Raw genomic sequence first — 20,232 nt, forward strand, 5'->3', positions numbered from 1 at the left:
TTTCTGCCAACATCCATCTAATGTTAGCTGTAATAGCCCTAGTACCACTACCTCTTCTAAATCCAGCCTGCTACCACTACCTCTTCTAAATCCAGCCTGCATGTCTGGAAGTTCTCTGTTGACATATTGTTCCAAAATGTTTTTTGGATAATTTTCAGCAGAATTTTGCTTCCATGTGATATTATTAATGATATTGTGCTATAATTTCCACACTCTGTTGTATAGGAAGAGGGGGGGGAAAGGGATTTTCTTTTCCTACTTCAAATTGTACTCACCTTGTTCTTTTAATAAAAAAAAATTGAACATATGAAAAATGTTTTTCTTGATATTCTGGAGGTCATCAAGGTTTTTTGGTAAAAGGTCAGATAGTGAATTCTTCCAACTTTGTGAACCAAGCAGTCTCTGTTGCAGCTTCTGAGAAATTATTCTGTCTGTGAAAGAAGCCAGGAAATATGTGAATGAAGGTGTGTGGCAGTGTTCCAGTAAAAGTTAATTTACAAACACAGATCATAATTTGCCAGTCCATTTCCCAAAGGAAAGAAAACTTTGAGTATTCAGCTGTCTCTTAAATTTTTTATCATTTTAGAGGGATCCTACTTCCTTATACTTCCATAATGTCTTTCTACTATACAAAAAAGGTAGGAAAATGCTTACCTCTTAATTTAGCTTTCTTTTCGATATAAAACTAACTAGTAATATAAAAGTATGCGTGGTATTTTTTAATATCATTTAAAATAAACAACAAAAATGTCTTAACACTGGTAAAATAAAACTTGCACTTAGAAAGTCTTCTTAATGATCTCATGTTGGAACATTATAAGAATCTGGACATGATAGTCATATATCTCTAGACATTTGATGTTATGTTCTAATAAACATAGAAATCATAAACCCAGATAACATATGATTATTATAAAACTTAATTGAAATGACTCCAAAATAATTGTTGCAGCATAGTTACTTTTCTTATGATAAAGAAGTTTAAGTGAAAAAATATTACTTAAAATATAACGTCTTACTGAGGTTGAATTAGTAACTGGAGGGGGAGTATCTTGACTTCCTACTACTCCCAAATAAATAAAGGAAAAGAAGCTGGTGAAATACAATTAGAATTTAATTTTCTTTTGCAACATTGTAGTCATAGAGAATTAACTCTTTAGTTATCATACAAAATAATGATCTTGTGAAATGTTGTGTGCAGCAGGCAGCTTTCCATCCACTGCCTTTATACAGGCATGGTGTTTGCTATTGCCTTCTACGGAAGTGTTTGGTGCTTAGCAGAAGTTTTCCTCTATATAACCTCTTATTCTTTAAAAAAAATATAAAAGCGCTATTGGTTCATCTGTCCTTTATATATAGCTTTCTTGTTTGTTCAGTACAAACACTGAAAAACATATTTCACCAGTGCCTTGAGGACATTAAGTGGATATTACATTTGTAGGTATTAATTGATAATTTTAGTTTATAAGTCTACTTTGAAAATACCAGGGAATTATTACAACTTCAGAATATTTCAGAATGGTCATGATTTAACAAGTGTAAGTGTTCTGTTCTTGCTAGACTCTTCAAAAATAGTAAAATGGAAAATAACATAGAAAAAATGATTGAAACATTTTATTCCTTCAAAGAGTTTACATTATTGACGTATTTATAAATTTGCCATAAAATTAAGGGCAGATCTCTTATGTTGTTGTTGTTATGTGCTTTCAAGTTGCCTGCGGCCCTATGTACAACAGCTCTGAAGCCTGTCCTATCTTAAGCCAGTCTCCCTGACTCTGACACACCTTCCCACATTGCCCTAGTTACTGTATCAATCCATCTTATCTGGGGTCTTCCACTCCTGTGCTGTCCCTCCACCTTTTTCCAAGCATGGGGTCCTTCTCCAAGAATCAGTCCCTTCTGGCCATGTGCCCAAAGTATGTGAGACAAAGCTTCAAAAACCTAGACTCCAAGGAGAAATTTGGTTCCACCCTCTCCAAGACATACCTATTTGTTTTCTTGACAGTCTGTGGTATATTCAAGATTCTTTTCCAGCACAACTCGAAGACATCATTTCTTCTGTCATCCTTACTCATTATCCAGTTCTCTGATGCATAGCAAGTAATTGCAAAGACCATGGACTGGATCAGGCGCACTTTAGTCTCTAGACTGACATCGTTGCTCTTCAGTACTCTGGAGAGGTCCATGACAGCAGATTTTCCCAATGCAGTTTGTCTTTTGTTTTCCTGACTGCTGGTGTCAAGAGTGTTGGTTGTGGAGCCGAGCAAGCTGTAACTGTTATCAACCTCAATTTCTTCTCCATCTATCCTGGTAAAGTCAATTGGCCCAGGGTGAAAATCTTTGTCTTCTTGATGTCAAGCTTCAGTTCATTTTCAAGGCTACAGTTCATGACCTTCTGTAGCAAGTCCTTCAGATCTGCCTCAGTTTCAGCAAGCAAAGTTGTATCATCAGAATTAGGTAGGTTGTTGATGAATCTTCTTCCAATCCTGATGCCATATTCTTCCTCATAAAGCCCAGCCTTCTGAATGATCTGTTCTGCATATAGATTGAAAAGGCATGGAGACAGGACACATCTCTGATGCACTCCTTTCCTGATTTTGAATAAAGTAGTGTTTCCTTGTTTTTATTGCCTCTGCTAAACCTTGATTATACATTTTTCATGTTGCTTTATATATTTGAATATATTAAGATCAACATTATAGATTTTTTCCTAATTAATTTGACCTTTCTTGTTATCAAAATTGGTAAGTATTCTAGCTCAATACAATTCTGTATTCCAGTTTCATAGTCCATAAAATTATCATCCTGGTTTTTTCTAAGTAGTTTTCTTGCTTTTACAAAGGTACACCTGCTCATACACACACATCTGTCCTGTAAAACAAGTAATTGTTTTAATAGCTGTGATTTGCATGCAGCCTCCTTCGAAAAACATTATGCTATTGCCCTTTAGATATATTTACAGAAGCACAAAAAAAAATCTTTTACCAGTATCTTCACGAACAGATAAAAGCCATGTAGAGAAGCAGTAGGTAATATTACTTGAGAGAAATAGCTTTGTTTTGTTTTCCTATTATGAAATTAACTGAGTACAAGTAAAAGGCTATATTCAAAGACTCCACCTGACTAAGGATTTAAAATCAGTAATGACCTAGCATTTGGAATCAACGTGGTAGGTTCTTTTGTTTTATTAATTTTTCCCAGTGTAGGGCAGTAGTTCTCAACTCTGGCTGGCCATTGCAATCATCTGTGAAACTTTTAAAATGACAAATGTAGCTAGCCTTTTGATATACACCTACAAATGCATGTTCAGAGTTTGTGAAATATTTTCAGTAGCAACATTTTATGACATTCTAAATTCCCACAAGAAAGATGAATAATGGTATCCTTAATGGAATTGTTTCTGGTGGGATATATTTGACTGTAAGCAGTAGAATAGTCAATTAATAGCTTAAAAAGTCAAGATAATGAATTTTATTATATATCAAGAATTCTGGAATAGATAGTGTTAGATTCAGGGCAACAGTTTAACCATGTTGTTACAGAGTACTCATGTCTTCTCTGTTTTGCCACCCTCAGGTTTTTTTCTTGGTTTGGGGTTTTTTTTTTTCTTCTTTTTTCACTATTTTATTTACAAAGTTCTAATACAAATTCAAACAGATTCTTCCCATTTCCCTCACACACCCCCTCCCTAATCAAATTGTACAATCCAATGTCAGGGTTTGGTTTTGTTTTTTTTTTGTTGTTGTGGTTGGTCCCCTCCCCCCCCCACACACACTTTTTACTTTAGGTTCATTATATAACAGATCCAACATCTTCTTAATGCAAGGCACTCTCCTTAAGCATTATTTTACTTTTATTAGAGAAAAGAATTTTTCCTGAAGACTCCTGGCATATTTTATTTTTTAGGTCTCATTAACTAAATCAGAATCACTTTCCCTTATGATAAGATTACTACTTTCTTATCCCAATTAACTGCTTGGTACAAGGATAGGGACCTCCCTTTACTAAGCATAAGAGTATTCTGCTTAAGGGAGCTCTGGTGGGAGAGTGGCAAGAAGCTGCACTGCAATTCTGAAGGCATGCAGTTCAAATCCACCAGTTGCACCACTGGCACAAGGGGAAGTCGTCTTCTGTGCCAGTCGGATCCTATTTGATGGTACACAACAACAAGGGAAAAAAAGTGTTCTGCTTGACAATTCTAAGAACTCAGAATTTAACTAACTGAGAAAAAATGCAAAGGGTCCTTGTGGTGCAGTGCCCAAGTGCTCAGCTGTGAACAAAAACATCTGTAACTTGAATGCCTCCGGTTCTCCACAGAACAGAGATACGGCCTTTGGCTTCCAGAGGAGTATAGCCTTGGGAACCAGATGAGGCAGTTCTGCTCAGTGTGAGCCAGTTGATTCAGAGTGATGGGCTTTGGAGAGGATAAAGCATGTGAATAAGGGAAGGCAGGGAACAGTGCCTGCCATGCAAATTCTATGTAAATTAAAAAGAATGGAGTATATCTCAATATATCGTCTCTCTTAACACTCATTGTCATCGAATTTAAACTGACTCTTAGCTAATTTTCCAGTGGGTTTGGGGGAGGTTCTAAATCGTAAGGGAAGTTCCTGCCCATATTTCTCCCTGAGTAGCCACTGGTGGATTTGAACTATGAAAGAGACATACCCCACTGCCTTTGGGGTAGCAGTGCAGTGCCCTACAAACTATGCCACCAGAAAAGAATACATCTCACTCCCATTAAATCACTTCCACCTCACAGTGACCCTCCATAGGATGTCTGAGGCTGTAAATCTTTACTGCTCATATTTGGAGACTACCTATATTTCTCCCTCATAGTAGCTGGTAGATTTGAACTGCTAACCTTTTGGTGAACAGTGCAACACTACCACTATACCACCATGATAGTCTATCATGGATATATGTACCTATAAATACTGTAATTGGAAGGTAAAATAACAGCTTCCTCGTAACAGTCATTGTTGGTGGTGTCCCAAGTCCTTACGTTGATGCTTACCCATAGAGACCCTTTGTACAACAGATGGAAACCTTGATCAATCCTGCACCATTATCCTAATCTCCACTGTGTTTAAGTTTATTGCTATAATCACTCTCATTTTGTCTCATTGATGGTCTTACTCTCCTTTGATGACACTCGACTTTTTCAAGCATAATGTCTTTCTTCAAGAATTAATTCTTGCTGACAGCATGCCCAAAATATATAAATTCTTGCCACTAATGAGCATCCTGGCTGTTATTCTAAAAGATTTGTTTGTTCGTTTGACAGTCCATATCCTTCACCAGTACCACAGTTGAGACACATCAGTTGTCCAGTCATTCTCACTCATTGTCCAGTGTTCTGTGTTTTGTTGTACAGCATCAAGTTGGGACTGACTCATGGCTCACCCTCTAGTGGGTTTTCAGAGGCAGTAAATCACACAGGAAGAAATTGTCCATCTTTATCCTGCAGAGCAGCTAAAAGATTCAAAACTTGTCCCTTTGGCTTGGCAACACAGCTCCTTACCACTAGGCCGCCAGAACTGCCTACTTCACATGCATAAGAAGCAATTAAAAATATCATGATGTAGGTAAGGGACAATATACTCATTAAACTGACATCCTTGTTCTTTAGCACTTTGTAGAGGTCTTTGACAGCAGATCTATCCAATGTAGCATATCTTGATAACTGTTGGTCAAGGAATGGATGATGATTGTGGAGTGGATCCAAATAAAATTAAATCCTTGAAAACCCATTCTTCTTCGTTCATCATGTTGCTGTGTATTGGTTCAGTTGTGAAGATTTTTGTTCTCTTGATGTTGAGGTGTTCTCCATAGTGAAGGCAGTAGTCTTTGATCTTTTTCAGTTATTGCTGCAAGTCTTCTGTCATCTGCATAACACAAGTTGTTGATGAGTCTTCCTTCATTTCTGATACCACATTTTTTTCTATCCATGCTGATTGAATAGGTGTGTTGAAAGGCTACAACTCTGACACATTTACTACTTTTATACCAAGTATCTCTTTACTATTTGAACTAATGCTTTTTAATTCATATACAAGTCCCCTATCAGCCCAATTAAATGTTCTGGGATTCCGGTTCTTCTCAATGTTACCCATAATTCATTAAGATCCACACAGTTGAATGCTTTAGTATAATGAATAAAATATGAGTAAACATCTTTTTGGTATTCAGCAAAGATCCATCTGACATAAGTAATGATAAATAATCCTTATTCTGTTGTCTGTTCTGAATCTAGCTTGAATTTCTGACAGTTCTCTGTTGACATATTGAACCAGCCATTTAAAAATAATCTTCAGCAAGATTTTACTTGTAATATTAATTACATTGTTTGACAGTTTCAGTATTCTGTTGGATCATCTTCTTTGGGAATGGAAGCACATGTTGATCTCTTCCAGTCATTTGGCCAGATAGTTGTTTCCCAAATTTCTTGGCATAGAGGAATGAGCATGTCCATTGCTAGTCTGTTATTGAAAACATTTCAGCTAAATCTTGGGGCGTTATTTTTTGCTAGTGCCTTCTGTGTGGCATAAATGCCTTCCTTGAGTATTATTAGTTCTTGATCATATGCTATTTTCTAAAATGGTTCAGTGTCAGCCAATTCTTTTTGGTACAATGACTGTGTATTCCTTGTGTTTTTAACGCTTCCTGTATTATGCACTATTTCCCCCATACCGTATTGCAACTCAAGATTTGAGTGAGTTCTTCATTTCCTTAAACTTTAGACATTCCAAGCTTGTTCTTTGCTTTTGGTTTTCTAACTTCAGTTCTTTACCGAAAAGCTTTTCTGTTACCATGTTTTGCTGTGTCTTCATGAGCAGCCCTTTGAAATCTTCAGGATAGCGCTTATTTCATAATTTCTTTTTTACTCTCCATTGAAGAGCAAGTTTCAAAGAGTTTCTTCTAATAGTCAATTTGCTCTTGTTTTCTCTTCCTGTCTTTTTCATGACTTTTTGCTTTCTGCATGTATGATATCCTTTATGTCATCCATAATTGTCTGGTGTTTGTTGTTAGTGTTCAGTTCATCAAATCTGTTCTTGATGTAGTTTGTAAATCAGGTGAGATAAACTCAAGATCATATTTGACTCTCATGGAATAATTGTCATTTTCTTTAGCTTCCATATGAACTTGCATTTAAGTCATTAATGGTCTGTTCCCACAGGTGGTCCCTGACCTCATTGTAACTAATGATACTGAGTTTTTCCTACTATGGCTTTCCACAGATGGAATCACCCGTGTTCCATTAGGTGTGGTTCATGTGTATAGTTTTTTTAAAAAAAGGTGTTGGCAGTTAATCAATCATTGATTATACAAAATCCTGTTGTGTGATACCCATCTTCAGTTCTTTTACCAATGCCTTATTTTCCAGCTACCAGTCCTTCCTCTTTGCTTTCAACTTTTTCATTCTATTCACCATTTATTACTAATGTGTCTTGATTGCATGTTTTCTCGGTTAGAGACTGCAGACATTTGTAGAAATTCTCAATTTCTTCCTTTTTGACTTCAGTGGTGGTGTATATATTAGAATAATAGTATATTAACAGATCTTTCTTGCGTGCATATGGATAGTATTGTATCATTGACAGCGTGGTACATTGAGGACAGATCTTCACATGCTGAAATGTTCTTTCTGACGATGAATGTGATACCATTCCTTTTCTGTTTTTAATTCCAGGTATATTAAGTAGATCGTGTGATTGATTTAATATGAACAGTGAGTCCACCTTATCTCACAAGAGATAAGGATATCATAAGGATCATCATAAGGATGCCTAAGATACTGATCTTTATGTGTTGTTTCATTTTTACAGCTTTCTGTTTTCCTCAATTAATACTTTGTTCATTTTGTGTTCCAGTTATTAATGGATGTTTGCAACTGTTTCTCCGCATTTTGAGTCATGCACATCAACAAATGAAAGTTCTAATTGAGTGGAAGTTTTTCTCCATTCAAGTCATCAAGGGAGCTTCTACTTTGAGAAGGCAGCTCTTCCCCATTCCTCTTTTGAGTGTCTTCCGAACTGAGGTGCTCCTGTTGTATTGCTGTATAGGATAATGTTGTGTTGCTAGGGTTTTCAGGGACCCATTACTTTAGAAGTAAATGACCTATCTGGCTTCTTAATCCCCCTAAGCATGGAAGCCCCACTGAAACCTGTCCACCGTGGGTGACCCTGCTGGTATTTGAAATTCAGGTGGCATAACTTCCCACACCACAACGACATGCAAACCGCCACAGCATGAAAGACAGACAGATGAGTGTTGGGGGCAATCATAAAACATCATTAAATACCTGAGTCTATTTGTTTTGAAGGAGACTTTGTAGAGTTGAGTTTCCAACATACATAAACATCTTCAAGTAAGGGCCTCTAAAGTTTCACTTTGAAATGGTGCATAAATGGTTCACGTGCTCTGATACATGGAATTTCATTCCCTCTCAGGAGATCTAGGAGACTTTTTCATCTAGCTACTCTGAACCCCCAAGACATAGACTGGACTTGTGGCAAGAAGCTGTGCTGTAATCCCAAAGGCACGTGGTTCAAGGCCACTAGTTGCTCCATTGGAGTTTGACTGGCAGTCTTCTTTCGTGCGATTTACTGCTTCTAAAAACCTTTTGGAGAGTCAGCAGTAGGTCAGTTCTGACTCTACAGTACACAACAACATAGACTGTATTTTCTCAGGTTGTGACAGATAGACTCTGCATTTGTTTTTGAGGGAAAAATGCCCAGCCACTTAGCCATGTTACCGGGATTTTAAAAAATGTAAACAAACAAAAAAACCCAAAGGCAAATATATCAAAATATAAGGCATTAATACTGATTACCTTTAATGATGGGGCATTGGTCAAGGAAGAGAAATCAAAAAGGCTCTTTTTATTTTAACTACTCCTGTGTATTTTTAAAGAAGCTCTGAGGACACAGTACATTTTGTGTTACACTGTAAAAGTTCAGTGATACAAATACAATAGCTGCTCCATGGAAGAAAGACTGCCCTGTCTCCTTGCATTAAAGATTTACAGCCTTGGAAACCTGACGGAAGGCTGTCATAGTGTGGGTCAGAGGTGACTTAATAGCAGTGGGCCCAAAGAAAAAAAAAAGAGCAGTGGGTTTGTTATTTTGTATAGATTTTTAAGTTTTATACAATTATTAGTTATCACTTTTATAATTAGGAATAACAATACCTTAGACTACCTGAGCCCAATGCCAGAGCTAAACAGATGATTCTAATACACAGCCTGATTTGAGACCTAAAACGTTCTTTGATTTCTCTAAAAACACTACTTTTAGAAATGAGAAGAGGAATACGTCAATGTTGATTACACTAAAATTTCAAGGGTATAAGTTGGTTATTCATAATTAGTGTGAAATAGTCCAAGTTGACACTGTTATCATGCCCAGTACCTCAAAATGGATGTTCTAGCCTCTTTTTTGAGATATTTCTTCCACGAACCCCACCTGTGGCGATCTGTTCAGTAATGAAATCCTTGTGAAACTTCTCTGTGGGAAATAAGGAAAGCATTGAATTTTTTTTAATGTATCCATATAATTTTATTGTAAAGCATTTCATTAAAAAATATAGATCCATGTTTACAATGTTAGATTTTCTTTTTGAAAATTTAGTAAAATTTTTAAAGAATTAGGTTGCAGTATTTTCCATGTCAATCTCAAATGATAGCAGTTACAGAAATTTTACCTTAAAATTATTTATAATTGCCTATCTGTTTACCAGTAGAATATATTTTTAATTTCATATTTAAATTGACACAATAATTTTAAAAGGAGGATTAAACTTTTTCCCTGAAATGAGATTTTATTCAATTCATTTAAAATGAGCAAAATAGAAAGGCATTAAACATTGTTTAATTGTAGCTAGTATGTATGAAATTCACTCACTCACTTATTCACTCACTCACTCACTCACTCTTTGTTGTTAAGTAAGAACTGATGCATAGTGGACCCTCAAGCTGTTTTCTGATGCTGTCGATCCCTTGGGAGGAGATTGCCCATCTTCCCATGGAGCACCTGGTGTATTCAGGCTTCCTGCCTGTGGGTTGGCAGTGCAGGTCCTTACCAGTAGGTCACCAAAGCTCCATGTCTAATGTATGTTTGACTATTCTATATATATATTTTTCTGAAGCAGCTATAGTTTCTCATTCATTTAACAAATGCTTTTTTAGGTATTATTTGATAATGAAAGTACTAACCATGACTGTTCAAACTATTTAGTGCAAAGGTCATCTTTGTTTTCTTTTGTTTTTAATTAATGAAGTTTAATATAAATATGCATCTCCATAAAATATAATAAATGGAGGAGTTTAAATTACAGCTATAAAATATAAGTTCATTTTGCATCTCTGCTCATTATTTTTTTAAGTGCCCTGCAGTCTTCATGCTGAATAAAGGCTGATGATTAAATGCAGTGCTTCTGATTTTTTTCTGATTTATTTTTAAAAAGAATAACCATGTTTTGATGCTACATTGCATGATAAAGGCTTTCTGCATATAGTTTATGTTACTGTCTTGAGCATGAATCCAAAGATTTTAGATAGTTTTGCTATTAATTTGATGTGCTTTGAAGGTTAAGGATACTTATGTAAAATGTCTAAACTAAATTGATTAGACACTAAATTGCATGATGCTATCTTTTGCATATAATTCATATTACTTTCTTGAGTATAAAAGTAAAGGTTAATCATATAAGATGCAAAATATTTTGGAATTCCTTCAAGGTAAAGTATATTTTGACATAAAACATTTCAGTTGCCTTTCTCCAGCTAGAAAGATCTGAAAGTAAATCTGTACCTGTTATATTACTCTGATACTTCTATTCATTGTAAGTATTTTTATTTCCTTATAGCTTCTGTCCTAAAATAGTCTATGAGTGACTCAGATAATTGTCATATTAACATATGAGAGAACTTTAATGTGATAAAATATTGAATGAAGTAGGTATTCCAGAATGTAAGTTCACTATAATGAATCAGTTCCTAAGTACAGCCACAATCAGGGATCAGGGGCCACTGCTAGCTCATATGGTGATGACTTTAGAAATTGGGAAAAGATGCCTCCTCTTCTTGGGTGAATAGAGATGTACCATAGTTTCCTGGAGTTGTCATTATAATACCACAAAGTGAGTAACTTTAAAGAACAGGAATTTATAGTCTTAAAATTCTGAAGGCTAGAAGTTCAATTCAGGGCATCAGCAGGGCAGTGTTCACTCTATCAGCTCTAGAGGAAAATCTTTCCTTACCCCTTTTTCAGCTTCATTGTTGTTATTAGATGCTGTTAAGTTGGTTCTGACTCATAGCAATCCAGAGTACGAAAGAACGAAACACTTCCAGCCCTGTGCCAACCTTACAGTTGTCAGTATCCTTGACTCGAATGTTGCTGCCGCTTGTAAGTCAATCCTGTTTAGGATTGTTTTTTGTTTGGGTTTTTTTGTTTGTTTGCTTACTAAGCATAATGTTCTTCTCCTGATAACATGTCCAAGTTGTTATTAGGTGCTGTTGACTCAAATATGACCCATAGTAACCCTATAAACAACAGATCTGAACCCTGCCCTATCCTCTGTCGTACTCACTCTTCCTGACACATTACAGCCCATTGCAGCAGTCACCGTGTCAACCCATCTGATCGAAGGTCTTCCTTTCCTTTGCTAACCCTCTGCGTTTCCAAGCGTCATGCCCCTCTCCAAGGCGGTGAAGCCTCATCATCTTTGCATTCAAAGAGTATTCTGGCTGGACTGTTTCCAAGACATACTTGCTTTTTCTTTTGCAGTCCATGGTTTGTTCAGTGGTCTTCTCTAATGCCGCAGCTCTAAGGCATAAATAATTCTTCTCTCATCTGTTTTTATTGCCCAGCTCTCAGATGCATAGCAAGTGATTAAAAACACCATGGCCTGAATTAGACTCACCTTAGTCCTCAAATTGACATCATTATTCCTCAATAATTTGAAGAGGTCCCAAACTGCAGACTGTCCCAGTGCAATACATCTCCAGGTTTCCTGACTGCTGCTAGTACCAAGGGTGTTAATTGTGGATCTAAGTAAGATGAAGTTGTGAACAGTTTCAATCTTTTCTCCATTTGTAATGATGTTGCCTATTGGTCCAGGGGTAAGAATCTTTGTTTTCTTGACAATGAGATGTAATCTTTATTGAAGGCTGTATTCTTTCATTTTTTGCAGTAAGAATTTCAAGTCCTCTTCAATTTCGGTAACCAAGGTTGTGCCATATGCATAACACAGATTATTGATGAGTCTCCCTCATATTCTGATGCCACATTTCTCTTCATAAAATCCAGCTTCTCAAATGATTTGCTTAGTTTACATATTGAATAGGTATTGAGAGAGAATACAACCCTGGAACAATCCCTTCTTAATTTTAAACCATGTAATGTTTGTTCCCTTTCTCTGTTCACACAACAGCCGCTGGGTCTATGTGTAGGTTTCACATTAGCACAATTAAGTGCTCTGGGATTCCCATTCTTCTCAGTGCTAGCCATACCTGTCATCCACACAGTCAAATGCCTTTGCATAGTCAATAAAGCATAAGTACACATTCTTCTGGCATTCTTTACTTTCAGCCAGGATCTGTCTGACATCAGTAATGATATCTTTGGTGCCGCAGCTTCTTCTAAATCCTACTTGAACTTCTAGCAGTTCCCTATCTAAGTACTGTCCTAGCCATTTTTAAAAGATCTTCAGCAGTATTTTGTTTGTGTGTGATATTAATGATATTGTTCTATAGTTTCCACATTCTGTTGAATCACTTCTTACAAATGGGAATATTGACCTCTTCTAATCCACTGGCCAGACAGCTGTCTTCCAAATTTCCTGAAACAGGCTGGTGAGTGCACCCAGGTTAGCATCTGTTAATTGAAACAAGTCAGTTGGTATCCCACAAATTCCTGGGGCCTTTCTTTTTGCCAGTGCCTTCAATACAGCTTCTATTACCTCCTTCATTACCAATTACTTCTGCTTATATGGTACTTCATGGTGACTCCGTGTATTCCCTCTATCTTCTTTTGATACTTTCGGGGTCATACAATATATTGCCCATAGCAGTGCCCAATGTATGCAAGACAAAACCTCACCATTCTGCTTCTGAAGAACATTCAGTAGTTGTACTTCTTTCATGACAGATTTGGCTATTCCCCTGGCAGCCCATGGTGTATTCCATACTCTTTGCCCCAAATTATACAGAATTGAAAGGCATTAGTTCTCCTGATTTATTGCCCAGCTTTCACGTGCATATGGGTTGATTGAAAATACTATTATTACTTGAGTGCAGAAGGAGCAGATGCAACGTGAGTGGGTGGGGTGGCAGAGTCTCACTTCTACTCTCTTCATAACGGGGAAATATCCTCATCAGTAATATCAATAGTACTAAAGAAATAGCCACATGGACAGATAGATATGCCACCCAACATACTCCTATTTCTGTGAATCTTTGGGTCCAGAGTTCACTGGAACTTGACTAACAGACTTTACTCACAGTTATGGGGTTTGTTAGGGAAATATGTTGGGGAGTCGGGAAGACAAAGAATATCACACAGTGCAAGTCCAGATTTAATCCATAAATCTCAAGCCAGATTAATAGCAAGACACAATTCCTCAATTAGTTTTGACTTTTTCTCAGTTAAAAGGTGAAAGTCTAGGTTCAGTTCAGCACCACAAATAAACGTCCGGTTTCCTCATTCACCCAGCAAACCTCGTCTTAGAGCAGTTACAAGTCAGTTTTTCATTCAGTTGTCTAGAAGCAAAACATTTAACTGTGGCTCCATCTTCAGGGTTTGTCTGGTTACACTTTGCCACAGTCTCTTCATAGCAGTGACACAGTCTATTCATACTATCTCCACCACTGTGTTTTGCAGTGTGCTTTCTTAATGGTCCCACAGGTGTTAATGATTTGAAACACTTTGTGTCTGCATTTAAGGTATCTTGAGACCATGCCCCAGCAAGGATTAACATAATAGATAAAAAAGCCAATTTTCAAGGTTTCTGATACCACATTAGATCATGCACAACTTTGCCATCAAAGTGTCAGCCTAGTTCTTTTGCAGATTTTCCCCAAATGCTATTTGATTTCCTTACTGCTGTTTTCCTGGGCATTAGTTGTGGATCCAAGTAGAATTAAAATCTTGACAGCAGTCTTTTTGGTTATTGTATGTTGCTTATTGATCCACTTGTTTTTTTTATTTTGTTCTTGACGTGTAATCCATACTGAAGACTTTAATATTTTCTTTTCATCTGTAAAAGTTCAGTTCTTTATATTTTCTGTAAGCATGGTGTGGCATCTAATTATTGCTAGTTCTGCAGTTCTACATTTTATATTTATGGTACAATTTTTTCTTTTAACTTTTGTGTTGTTTTTTGTAAAAGATAAGAAATTTAGGTAAGTTGTCTTTCTTATTTGTTTATGGATAAGCATTTGCCCCAGCACTATTTTAAAAGACTATTTTTTCTTCAGTGGATTGCTTTTGGACCTTTTCCAGAATTACTTGGGTACATTTCTGTACATCTGTTTCTGAGTTTTCTTTTCTGTTCCATTTATCTATGTATCTATCTCTCTACCAAGGCCAGTAGTTTATATCTATATAATAAATCTTCAAATCAAGTAGACTAATTTTTCCATTTGGTTCTTCTTTTGTAAATTTTTTTAGCTAGTCTAATTATATTGCCTTTTCACATACATTTTAGAATAATATCTGTGTTTAGAATGAATGAAAGTTATGTTATCAGTTTGAGGTGGATTAACACCTTTACCCTATTGTATTTTCTATGAAAATGATCTGTTTCTTCATTTATTTAGATATTTTAATTCTTGCATGAACATTATGTAATTCTCAGCATCTAATCTTATACATATCTTATTAGATTTAAGTGCAAACACTTTTCTTAAAATGTTTATAAATAGTATTTTCAATTTCAGTGTCTTGTGTTTCTGTTTGCTCAATATACAGGTTAAATAAGTATAGGAAAAGGATACAACCCTGATATTTCTTTATTTCGGTCACACAGTATCCCACTCTTTATGAACAACTGCCTCTTGATCTATGTACATCATGGTAGCATCATGGTAGTAATGGGAATAAATATCTTGGTTTATACATGTGTCCTTAATGTGGTGTCTTCCTCCTTTGTGCATAATTTTCAGTCCATGTCCTCCCTTTGTGTAAAATGTCCCTCAGAAGAGATCAGGATTAGATTAGGGTTAAAATCCATCCTACTATAGTAAACTTCATGTGATTTCACTGATAACAAAAGCAACGCTTTGGTTCCACACAAGGTCAGTCTTGTATTTCCAAAGATTAAGACTTCAGTATATCTTTTTTTGAGGATTCAGTTCATTCCATAACAACTAGGATGGACAATTGGTGACCAAATAATGCTTTCTTTCAGCCAATTTGACAGGTGCCAGGAAATAGCTTTGGCAATATAGGTCATTATTTTACTAACAGTATACTTCTTTACCTGTGATACAAATACTATAGTTAAACCAGCTAGCTAGGAAGAAAATTACCACTTGTACATGTGTTTACATGTAGTTCTTGGTGCCATTTACTCTTATATAACATTTTTCCCTTTTAGGGCTGTCCATAATAATCATTTCAATCTGATTTCCCTTACATAAAATGGTGAGAAGTTGGTATCATTTGTCTTGGGCTTCCTTCTCCACACTACTGTTGCCTTTGCTGTTACTGACCTTCTCATGTAGTTTTTACCATTGCAAAATTTATTTTCATTTTTAAATACCAGTGCAGCTACTATTTATAGGTGTAGGGAGTTGCATTAACTAGATTCAGAGCATAGACGTTTTGCCTGGGCTCCAAACCTGTTAAATGTAACCTCAGAATCCTTATTTTCCTGTAGAAATTAATAAGTGGAATGTATATAGCTTTCAAATAGTTCCTTAGGAATAGAGTAAAGGAGCTCTGGTAGCCTAATGATAAGAAGCTATACTACAATCCCAAAGACATCCAGTTTGAATCCACCAGCTACTCAGTGGGAGAAAGATTAGCAATCTTCTGGAATGCTGTTTTACTGTCTCTGAAAAACTATTGGAGAGTGAAGTCGTTCTGACTCAGTGAGCACACAACAATGAGCTAAACTAGTGTTTGGATCTTTGGTGCCATTTCACAACTCATCTGTTCTTCAATCATTAGTGTCCAGTGCCTCAAATAGTATAGGGACAGAGAAATAGTCTAGTTTTCACAAGAGAATACAGTAAAATATCAGATGCATTATTTCTTATCATGGAGTCACTATTTCCATTAAAATGTATGCTCACAGATTATCCTGATGTATAATGTCCAAACCACACCAGATAGCTAATCTTCCACCCTGAGCTCACCTGCATTCTGGGACTGTATTCTGTTGTCTTTAAAGGCAAGAGCTACTTTCTTCTGACTTCTCTTGTCTTTTAGTGAACTGTTCTTTCCTCCTTTCTTATTTTGTATCTCTGATGACTCCCCAGCCAGCCCCTTTCTGTACAGGTACTTCTCTTTGTCAAACACGTAAGGCAACCTGTAATTTTCCCAAACACAATACAAAGTCAAAAGAAAATATTTTCCCACTTACACAACTTTAAAGGCTTTGGGTTTTTGTTGGTTTTTTTTTTTTCTTTTTAATTGGTTTTCTTGGTCACACAAACACCTCTTTTACTTGTTTATAGGTAAGTGGTGATATTAGGTGCTCTTGAATCATGTATTACTTATAGTGACCTTGTGGATAGCAGATATGAACTCTGTCCTGTCCTTTGCTGATCTCACAAACTTTGACACACTCACTGTGTCAATCCATCTGGTTGAGGGCCTTCCTCTCCTTCACTGTCCCTCCACCTTTCCAAGCAAGTTATCCATCTCCAAGGAATATTCTCTCCTCACAGCATTCCTGAAGTATGTGAGCAGAGCTTCACCATCCTTGCCTCCAAGGAACATTGGATGCACCTTCTCCAAGGCGTATCTGTTCTTTTGGCAGTCCATGGGATAGTCAGTACTCTTCTCTAAGTCCACAGTTCAAAGGCATGAATTCATCTTCTATCATCCTTTTTTCGGCTCTCTCATGCTTTAATAAGTGACTTAAAAAACCATGGTCTGAATCAGGTGTACTGTCATCCTCAAACTCACATCATTGCTCTTCATTAATTTAGAGAGGTCCCTGATTGCAGACTTTCCCAGTCCAGTGTGTCTCCAAATTTGCTGAAACCAAGTATATTGATTGTGGATCCAAGTAAGATAAAGTTGTTGACAGTTTAAGTATTTTCTCACCTAGGATAATATTGCCTATTGGTGAGAATTTTTCTTTCTTTTTGTTTTTATGTTGAGATACGATCCATATTGAAGGCTGCAATTTGTTCTTCTACAGTAAGTGCTCCAACTTCTCCTACACTTGTAGCAAACAAGGTTGTGTCATTTGCTTATCAAAGGTTATTTATGAGTCTTCCCCAAATCCTGATGCCATATTCTTCTTCAGAGTCTAGCTTCTCAAATAATATCCTCATTATGTCAAATAATTTGCTCAGGATTGACCAGGTATGGAGAAAGAATACAACCCTGATGCATATTTTTCTTAATTTTAAACCATATGGTGTTTCCGTTGCTTTGTTTACACAACAGCTACTTTCTATAGACATAAATTTCACATGAACACATAAGTGTTCTGGGATTCTCATTCTTCTTAGTGTTAGCCATAATGTTTTGTTCTCCACGCAAATGCCTTTGCTTAGTCATTATAGGGCAGATAGATATTCTTCTGGGATTCTTTGCTTATAGCCAGGATCCATCTGATATCAGCAGTGATATTCCTGGTGCTATGGCCTCTTCTAAATCCAGCCGAGCAGTTCTCTGTGTACTATTCTAGCTGGGTTGTTTTGGGGTTTTTTATCATCTTCAGCAGTATTTTGCTTGCACATGATATTACTGCTGTTGTTTGATAATTTTCACATTCTGTTGAATCACCTTCCTTGGGAATAGGAACAAATATGGGTCTCTTCCAGTCAGTCTGCCAGGGATCTATCCTCCAAATTGACTGACATAGACTGAGTGCAGGGCTGCATCTAACATTTGCAACATGTCAGTAAGCATCCCATCAATTCTTGGGGCCTTACTTTTTTGACAGTGCCTCCAATTGCAGCTTAAACTTCTTCCTTCCTTACTATTGGCTCTTGATCATATGGTCTTCCTGAAATATTTAAGTGTTGGCCAATTCTTTTTGGTACAGTGATTCTGTATATTCCCTCCATCTTGTTTAGATACTTCCTGGATCATTCAAGATTTTCCCCATAGCTTCTCTTGGGATGGGAAACTTGAAGCCTGATTTGTGTTTCAGCTCTTTAAAGTTGAGAAATGTGCTTGTTCTTCCCTTTTTATTCTCCAATTCTAGATCTCTTCTCGAGCTGCATTTTGAAATCGTCTGTTCAACTCAATAATTTCAACATCTTTTCCTTTGTTTCCTTTTAAATCTTACTTAAAATCAGTTTATTTTAAATTGATTAAAAGAACTTTTTGCAACTTTTTTTCTAGTTCCCCTAAGTTACCTTTAGCGTTAGATTTGTTTTAGAATATGTTTAGGGTATAGAGTTTCAAACATCAGTATCCTTTATATGAAAATTGGAATAGAGCCAACAATTTTTTTTTTCAGCAAATCTATATATGAAAGATATGTATACAGATGCATGTAACATCTAGATAGGGCAGATGAATTAAGAATTGTGTTGCTTGTCTTTAAATGACAAGTGGATTTTCCACTATAAAACAGCTAACATTATAAAGGTAAATTAAAGGCATATGGAATATTTATGATTTTGAAGCACAATAAGTATGGATGGTTGCATAAAAAAAATTTAAAAAGTAAAAAAAAGATAAAAGTTTTCAATTCCTTTGAAAATAAGTGAAAATTTACAAATTATCTATTTGTACACAAAAATTCCAAATTATGATTGACAGAAGTTTTTAACACTTATTTAATGTTACTTGACACTGTTCATAGGAGTGGAATTGTGTGTAATAACACACTTAGTTAACACACTGCTCAAAGAACTATAGGTTCCAGCAAAGAAAATGCTAGAATTTTAACTCTAAGACTATAGTCATAACAGTGTCTGTTTAAAACCTTGTAAATAAGCACTTTAACTTTTTATGCTGTCTTCTTGACATGACTATAACCTAGCAAATAATAATACCTGTCTTGTGTCTATATTTCATATTATGATTTTTTTATTGCCATCCAACAGATGTTCATTGTATTTCTGAATGTAGGCTGCTGTGTTCTTTCAACAGACTGCAGATGTAACCAAACTAAATCGTTAGTTTTGAGAGTAATTACTAAAATTAAAAGTTTTGATATGTAAAGGTTAGATTTTTATTATACTGTAAGACATTTTAAGAGGAAATATACTTAAAATTATACATTAATGATTATTTTTCGATAGTCAATATCTTTGAAATGCTTTTCCCTCAGACTGGTGGTTTAATGCCTTATATTCATTCACTCTTTATTGTGTCCCATTCTGTGGCATAGATTTCCTTGCTGAAACAAAATCTGGAGATGCAGCTTTCTCAGTCTCAGACGTCTCTGCAGCAGCTGCAAGTCCAGTTTACACAGGAACGACAGCGGCTCACGCAGGAGCTTGAAGAATTAGAGGAACAACATCAACAAAGACATAAGTCCTTAAAAGAGGCACATGTCCTTGCTTTTCAGACTATGGAAGAAGAAAAAGAAAAGGAACAAAGAGTAAGTTTAATATTCAGAGTCCACATGTTTTCCAATAGCCCAATAATTAATTAACTTTCAAAGTCTTTTTTGAAAAAAATTTATTTTATACTGGTTTACATACAAAGTTTATAAAGTTTATATACATTGTTTTTCACACTGGACCTTTCCTTTTTTCTTTACCGGTACCTACCTACACCCATCAAATTATGCGACCCTATACTTAAGCCTTCCCCTCTCTTCCTTGGATCCTTGTACATGAGCTATAATAATGGTCCTATATGGTATTTGTCTTTATGAAACTGAGTTAGTGCATTTAGCATAATGCTCTCCAGTCCCTCTCGTGTTAGGTAGTAATTTACAAAATCTTTGCTCCTGCATGTTGCATAGTATTCCATTGTGGGAATGTACCATAATTTCTCAGTAACTCTTTATTTTTTGCTTGGAAATCATAGGTTCCTTAATTTAGGGGTTTCTCTAGTTGTAGCTGCTCTTGGGAGTAATAGTGTT

The 20,232-nt window shown here is 36.1% G+C and overlaps 1 protein-coding gene across 3 annotated transcripts in view; it reads left to right on the top strand.

The window, feature by feature from the left end:
• The window catches only part of FAM184A (family with sequence similarity 184, member A), a 223,162-nt gene that overhangs the window by 165,722 nt on the left and 37,208 nt on the right, over positions 1–20,232 (top strand). For all 3 annotated transcript variants that reach the window (XM_006878993.1, XM_006878994.1, XM_006878995.1), the window contains one exon: positions 19,531–19,743. In XM_006878993.1, coding sequence (XP_006879055.1) covers positions 19,531–19,743 — 213 coding nt within the window. The remainder of the gene's footprint in view (positions 1–19,530; positions 19,744–20,232) is intronic.

This window comes from Elephantulus edwardii, unplaced genomic scaffold (genome assembly GCF_000299155.1).
Source record: "Elephantulus edwardii isolate Elephantulus edwardi_28Jun2011 unplaced genomic scaffold, EleEdw1.0 scaffold00002, whole genome shotgun sequence".
Lineage (NCBI taxonomy): Eukaryota > Metazoa > Chordata > Mammalia > Macroscelidea > Macroscelididae > Elephantulus > Elephantulus edwardii.